Raw genomic sequence first — 7,977 nt, 5'->3', positions numbered from 1 at the left:
TAACATTATGCAGCAACATTTTGAAACTCTTTAGCGTCTAATCACATTCGAGAGAGCATGCCTCGTATTAAAGAATACATAATAATATAAAAATAAACGTATTTCTCGAGATTTATTTGATGTCGTGTGTGGCATTTTGGAGCTCCGAATTTGTCAGCCAACGCCGCCCGTCGGCATTCGCAGCTATACCTCTCTCTCGTTGGCTAGCATTATGCAACAGCTTTCTATAACTCTTTATCGTTTAATCTTATTCGAGAAAACCTAATTTGCATTAAAGGACACATAACAATGTTAAAATAAATATATTTCTCGAGATATAACCCAATGTCGTTCAACGCATTTCGGAGCTTCTATACAACTTTTCCGCCGAGCCGGCCGAGCACGAGCACTGCATTAATTCGTGTAATAGTTTCAGTTATTCATACATACATATAGTACATATACATATAAAAAAGTAATTAATAAAAACGTTATTAATTTAACAAACAATAGATATTAATATTAAATTATTATTAACTAATAACGAGAAATATATCGTGCATTCGTTTGGCGCTTGAAAGATCATAAAAATTATGAAAAGAATTTTAGGTTATAAGAAAAGCGAGAATCTCGAGTTTGGAGTCGTCTGTAATTCCTCAGAAATCGCTCCTGTTACGCGGGAAGCATGTTGAGCAAGGAGGTTTTAGTAAATATTCGAGCAGCGGCACGCCTACCCCCACTATTACCCATCGCCATTGATGAACGGTGCGCCGGGCGCGCGACGAGGATGGCCAGCCTACGGCCAATCAGAGCGCTGGCAGGTGTGCATAGAAGGGGCAGTAGGCTCCCGCGCTCTGACCAATAGCAGCGTGATTACGAGGAGGCAATGTGGAGTGGCAAGACCCGCGCTCGGAATACCTCCGTCAACCTCCTTGCCTAACATGCTAGCCTGATATATCAGGAGTAAATTTCCCAGATTTCGCGGTGCGAAACCTGAGTTTCGCTTATCTTATCATCCAAATTAATTCTTCTATTAACTTTTATCATCTTCTTTAGCATCTCTACGGATGCATAATTAAATTCTCGCTGTTTTTTTAATTATAATTTAAGATTGTAATATTGTATTAATCTAATGACCAATATGTTTAAGGGTTCTTTAATGCGAGACATGCTTTCTCGAATAACATTAGGTGATAAAAAGTTTTAAAATGCTGTTACAAAATGGCGAATGACGAAAAGGATGGAAATCAGAAAGGCGACGGGCAACAATCAACGATTCTTGAGAAATATCTTTGTCTTAATGATTCGATTCTCCTCGCCTTTTTACAATACATTCTAAAACTTTTATTGTTTAATTCTTTTCAAGAAAGTTATATGTCTTATATATCAAAGAACATATCAACGTTAGTATATTTTTCGATATTCATTCGGTGTCGCGTATCGTATTTCGGAGCTCCAACTTTGTCGTCCAACGCCGCTCGTCGGCATTCGCGGCTACCTTTTTCTTGTTGTCTAACATTATGCAGCAACATTTTGAAACTCTTTAGCGTCTAATTACATCTGAGAGAGCAAGTCTCGCATTAAAACATACATAACAATGTTAAGATGAATATATTTCTCGAGATATGACCCAGTGTTGTTCAGCGCATTTCGCATTTCAAAACACCCGCGGAATACCTACTGCAATCCGGACAACCTCCTCGCTTTCATGCTTTCCTGATATATCAGGAGTAAGTTTCCGAGATTTCGCGGTGCGAAATCTGAGTTTCGCCTACTTTATCATCCGAATTAATTCTTTTATTAATTTTTATTGTCTTCTATTTTTATATTTGTAAATGTTATTTTATAGTAAAAAATCACGAAGCAGATTCAATATTTAGAGCTCATACTAAATTCTGTTAATACTTTATCAATTCTGAGAAATATCTAATATCAGAGAGACTAATGTAAATATTTTTGTAGCATAATTAATTAATTTATATAGAATCATACATAACTTGGGAATGAAACGGACAGGTTGTATCAAAGAAAATCCATTGGTGCATAAAATACGAAATATATATATATTTGCTTTTATAGCATAACATATATAATTTAGATAAGTATACATATCTTATGAGTGTTACACTTCGTATCATAAGTTCAACGATATAAAAGATGACAGTTCACAGATTAATATGTACAAAGAACGGCAAAAGCCTGGTCGTATAGTATATAACACTCCAATGCTTCTTGTATTCTATATAGCCGTTAAGAAGATAATCGCGATTGTATCCACGCGCACAGTATCTTATGTTTGTAAATCATGTTACAATTGTCAAAGAAACGAATTTATCATTGCTGGTTACAGGTAAGATTCGTTCCCGTCCCGTTCGATGTAAGCGTGAAAAAAATATCTGGTAAATACGCCCGGAAAAGAAAATATTGAAGAGATACTAATTCTGTCAATCAAATTTGATTAAAACACAACTATTAACGCGTTGTTACAACAGAGCCATTAAATAAAACATAATGTCAAGAAGAGTGTTCTTTCTTAACTTAAAATCAGTTTCGAATTGGTACCAGTCACGACTGCGCAAAACGAAATAAAAAGTTTACAGTGTTTTTTTAGAGGCGAAATTTATAACAAGTTCTCTTCTACGATACTACTTTATTATTGTGATTATCCCCGCAATTGATCTTGGCTTCTCACAAACTTAAAATATACAAACGCGCCATTGCATCGATAGAAAAGTGCACTTGATTTGAAGAATGCATTCGTCTAAAAATAATTTAGAGAAAGATAAAAAATTGACGCTATTAAAACGTTGTATATTCGTCGATCGCATTATTGTGCCTTTTATCGTGCTGCTAAGCACAGCATCTGTATTTCCACAGCACTTCTTCGATGCTCATAGAGAATTCATCTCTCATTAATATTTTTACAAACGTAATTTACGTAAGAAAAGAGTTACTCATAGTATCGTCTTGGGGCTAGTATTGTCCGTTTGTTTAGTCTATGCTTAGTTAGCTAACTTATATACGAACATTAAGCCTACTAAGATAGTATGAATTAACGCTCGTGGAAACACCCTGAATCACTGAATGACAGTTGCAGGCCCGGGTTCTCGATTTAGCATAGTATTTAGCCCTGAATACAACCATCTGAATCTGAGTTTCGTCTGCTTATGCGAAAAATTCAAGTCAAAAGATAGATATTAAATGTGAACATTTAGTGCCAAACATACGACAAGAACACGGGCCAAGATCTATTGTCGGTGGTCATGAATATAGACGGCGAATTATAAAATTCGCCGTCTCACTTCGTCTTACTTATTTCGCTATCTCTAAATTTGATCAAAGAAAGATAAGTACTCGTCACTCTTAATAAAAAATCGCAACGGCGCGATTAAACGTGACCATTTCTCTATCCCGATATGCACGTTTCAGTTTCGACTAGGTTCAATTGTCGTGACAAATCCACGACTTGGACATTATACACACCGGGATAATGGGATGGAGGAAAAGGGGGGGGCATATTCGATGATTAAGAGCCAGTATAAATCCGCCATTCGTTCTCAGACGTAGCTCTCATCATCAACGACGGATTTGCCGAATCCTAGATGCCTCGTGGTGATAGGGGCTCGAAGGGAGGTCGATAGGGCGGTGGCGGTGGTGAAGATCTACCCGCCACTTTATGCCTGTCCTCGAGATTCATATGCACCGGCGGCAGATGTCTGAGCCTCGGCGGCAAGAGCGGCGGTGTGTCCGGCCATGACGTACTTCTTTTCTCCTGCTCATCGGATCCTCGCTAAAGTCGACTACGCTTTTATAAGAATCGTTCGCATTCGCGGTTCCATAGATCTCGGTTGATCGACTCCTGTCCTGGCAGTATGTAACATTATTAAATATATATATTATATCTTGGTGTCTATGTCATGCTTTTTAATATCAATGACGGATGCTCCGATCAATAAAAAGTATCAGTACCTTTCTCGGACGGTCGACCTCTTGTCGACTTAAATTCTTCGCCGACATAGCGATGACAAAATCCATATTCTAAATGTCATTCATTCATTACACGCCCCGTCATTCTGCTTAAATTCCATTCGCCAGACATGTATAGAATGTCTTATCTTTTAATAGTTGACATTTCAGGGATTACGTTCTGTGGGATAAAATAAGAAGGATAATTATTAGTCTCTCTTTTCCCCTTTCTCTTTCTAGGAGTACACAACTGCTGTTAAAAATTGCAACATTAAGGAAAAAAAAAAAATTTAACGCGTCCTCCTAAATTTTACTTTAGCTAATGCCTTAAAAAATAACGTACTTTGGAAGAGACTTCGCCATCGATCCGATTGAGTCATAACTGATGTATACTCAGGAAAAGGGGTACTTTTACAAAACGTCGATGGAGCATAAGATACGCGCTCGGCCCAACTCGACCTGAATTCCAACAGGCGCACGTAGCATTCCAATTAGTATGAACACGAATGCACATGCATCGTATCGATTTATTGCGGCATGTGTCCGAGAAGAACGGACGTGAGGTTTCCTGTTAGCGACTTCGAGGAGAGATCAAACTCCTTCATCTCGATCGAATAGAAGCGAGGTGCTCCTCCGAGGCACACCTTGAACGACTGCAATCAGGCATTGATTAACTTATTAATCAGAGATTAATTTTTTGCATCAGAATTGTGTAATATAACTTGACATGTGTTAAGCTACATAAAAATATTGACAAAAAATATTGTGAGAAATTTTGAATAATTTTGAATAATTTCGTGAGAAATTAACTGTCAATTAAGTTAAAATATTTGCGTTGCGCCGCGTTTTGTCTTTCTATCGTGTCAAGCGTGCATGCGCAGACAGCGCGGAATGCCACGTGGTCAGCGTGGTGTTGCAATGGGGTCTCCTAACCTCGCAACTGCGGCGATTTTATCAAGTCGGGGGCTAAGAGTTTTTGTACTAAATAACGTAAATTGCAGGGTTGAATTGAATACTATTTATATGCTGCGTAGATCGAGTTTTGCTGAGATTAGTGAAAGGACATTCCCCCATGTGATTCTCTGATGTAAGTCTAATTTAATTTGATTTTAATCTACGTGTGAAATACGTAATTTAAGTTACCCTGTTTATTTTGTGTAAAGTATAATTAAACCAGAATAAATTGACTGTAATTTGATTAAGTATCTTTTCCAAGTTGGAAGATGAAATTTTGAGAATTTTAACTCTCTAATGGCAAGGTGGTCTTTCAGAACATATTTAATCAACGTACAAAGTAGATAAAAGAAGTAAATAATAACATAAAACTTTTTTCAATAAAGTTAAAAATACAATAAAGTTTATTAATTGAATTTAAATAATTGCAATAAAATAATAACTAAAATAGATAAAGCCGTGGGTCGCATCCGACCCAACCTTACCGTTATAGGGTTAATAATCGACTTGCATTTTTACATATTACACATGTATGTTGTTAAATTAGAACTGTTTCAATTGGAAAGGTATTGGTTGAAACGACATCGAGATGGGTCAAATAGGAGAACAGGATAGCAATAACGTTGTGTTAGATCTCCAGAGCAAACATGACAGTAACATCCAAAACAAGAAGCAGAAGGAGGAGAAGAAGTATAAATGTGATTATCCTGACTGCAATGCTGTGTTTTTACGACCTAATAGATTGGAGAGGCACATAAGATCGCATACTGGAGAGGTAACAATCATGAGCATGAAAGTAATTGTGTTATGTGATATTTCAATGTTTGATGACTAATGATTCTACATTTTCTAATAGAAACCTTACAAGTGTAGCCATCCAGAATGTACAAAATCGTATACAAATTCCTCTCATTTAAAAAGGCATTTGGAAACGCATAATGCTGTGAAGAAAGTTTACACGTTCGTATACGTTGGCATATATTTCAATCAGACTTGTAGGCAATACATTAATATATTAATATGTTACTGTCTCAATTTTAGATGCACGGAATGTTCAATGGGAATGAGAAGCTTACAGGGTTACAAACGTCATTATAAGCAGACCCACAGCGAGAAGAGGATCTCCTGCAAGGAATGCAACGCGACTTTCAACAAGAAGCATCAGCTTGTCACGCATCAAGCTTCTGAGCACTCAATAATGCCTATAGTCTACAAGTGTGATAGGTGCAACAGAAGTTATCTGAATCGCGGTAGATTTAATCGGCATCAAAAGACACACGAGAAGCGTTGTCCAGTACCTGGATGCTCAGAGGTGTTTGATAAATGGACGCTTCTGTGTGAACATAGAAGAACAAACCATAAAGGTATGTATTACAGAAAAATAAATTATATCATAAGAATGTAACCGAGCAGAGCAAATTTTTATTTCAGATCATAAATGCGACACTTGCGGCAAAGTATTTCGTAGTAAAGCAAGACTAATTTTACACTGCAAGATACATTCTGAAGACAGATTGGTTTTTCCGTGCCCATACGACACGTGTCATAGATTTTACTTTTATAAATCTAATTTGGACGAGCATGTGAGAACTAGTCATCTCGGAAAGAAATTTTACTGTGATATATGCTCCGTGGGATATACGTCGAAGCGATGGTTGATAGCACATATTAAGCGTCATTACGAACCCAAGAAGAAGAAAAAGAAAAATAGAGAACCACGAAAGAAACGGAAAGATGTTGGTGTACCAAAGAGAAGCGTGGTGTCTGCCTTAATTGGAGTGGATTTGCCATATTCTTTAGAAAAAATGATAAGGGAGCGAGAAACCATGATAAACGAAACAGTGACAACAACGGAAGCATCTTGATAAATACCCAAACGATATAGAAAAATCTATAGATTCATTATGTCTCTATTACAATAAAATTAACGATGTAACATTTGTTATTAAATTCCGATGTAACATTTTCTAACGAATATTCTAATTAGGATAAATCTAATCTTGCATTTGTTTTTATATTTTCATTCTTTCTCTATTATTTTCAAATCAAATGGTGAAATAAAGAGGCTCAAGAATAAACAAAAAAAAAATACTCTTACATAAAATAAATAATATTTACATCAGTAAACTTGGTAAGCTGGCGCCCGATGCCTCTCCCAGGCCTCCTCCTCTCGAGTTGTCAGCTCCCTCGATGCGACACTTTCTATGTCGTTATCTTCTGAAACATAAATAAATAATTTGATATTAACTGATTCTTACGCATCAAACTTCTCAGTCATCATTCAATTAAACATTTATTTAAATAAGTAATACATTTTCCAAAAAAAGTGTACAAAAATAAATTTTTATAAAATTTTAAATTATTTCTTTCTTTCTAATTATTATTTCAAAATCATGATAAAATTATCGTAAAAATGTATTATGTAAAATTACATTTTTAATAAATAATGTATCATATGCTTTTCAGGTATAACGAGTATACAGCTGCGATCGATTTGCTTATTTACATTTTACTTTGTTCACAACTTAATTGATTTTTTAAAATTACAAACTTTTAAAAATGATATTCCAAAGTTTCTTATTTTTGCTTTTATCGCGCCAGGTGGTTTCGTGAGAGCCAATCACGTTAATTGCTACGAGAGGTTCGTGCGCCGCGGCTGCACCTACTCTCTCTGGGTTCGACAGTTCCACTTGAAACGTGGGCATGTTTACATTCAACAATTGTTTACTCTTCAGACTTTTCTTTGATTTGATCACAGAATAGATTAATAGATATCTGTGGATTTGATTCAGTTTTATTTACGCGATACTGTGTTTTTTGCCCGATGCGATAACGTTCCGAGACTCTTTCTTTCAATAATTATAAGTGTCTTGCGCAATTTTCCTTTTGATGGCACAATATACAGAATATAAAAATTAGGAATATAATCGGTGTTATTTATTAATCGTGTATTTATAAATACATGCGTTTCTTATCAAAATGAGGTATGCTCAGTTAGTAATGGGTCCAGCCGGCAGCGGCAAGGTAATAAATTTTAATTGTTTGTCATTTTGTTTTTTAAGATTTAGGTTAGGTTAA

General features: G+C 36.0%; 1 protein-coding gene and 1 long non-coding RNA gene across 3 annotated transcripts; one reads left to right on the top strand and one right to left on the bottom strand.

Annotated features, from left to right (window-relative positions):
- Positions 1-3,745: 3,745 nt before the first annotated feature.
- Positions 3,746-7,068, bottom strand: LOC112452183. The gene is made up of 4 exons (XR_003040462.1): positions 7,018-7,068; positions 4,289-4,598; positions 3,949-4,126; positions 3,746-3,843 (listed from the first exon to the last, which is right to left on the bottom strand). It is a non-coding gene; the product is annotated as an uncharacterized LOC112452183 (long non-coding RNA).
- Positions 4,860-7,142, top strand: LOC112452182 (zinc finger protein 25-like). Of its 2 annotated transcripts, none has more exons than XM_025012283.1 (5): positions 4,860-5,032; positions 5,447-5,674; positions 5,756-5,859; positions 5,941-6,263; positions 6,331-7,142. In XM_025012283.1, exons 2-5 carry the CDS (start codon positions 5,489-5,491, stop codon positions 6,762-6,764), a joined length of 1,047 nt encoding a protein of 348 aa, XP_024868051.1. In that variant the 5' UTR covers positions 4,860-5,032; positions 5,447-5,488; the 3' UTR covers positions 6,765-7,142. The 2 variants fall into 2 exon arrangements, with proteins under 2 accessions (XP_024868051.1, XP_024868050.1); XM_025012282.1 differs by having other exon boundaries at positions 4,861-5,032; positions 5,466-5,674; positions 6,331-7,140.
- The last annotated feature ends 835 nt before the right edge of the window (positions 7,143-7,977 follow it).

Source organism: Temnothorax curvispinosus, unplaced genomic scaffold (genome assembly GCF_003070985.1).
Source record: "Temnothorax curvispinosus isolate PA1 unplaced genomic scaffold, ASM307098v1 QBEX01003017.1, whole genome shotgun sequence".
NCBI classification, from domain to species: Eukaryota; Metazoa; Arthropoda; class Insecta; order Hymenoptera; family Formicidae; genus Temnothorax; species Temnothorax curvispinosus.
This window is presented reverse-complemented; position numbering and strand designations above follow the sequence as displayed.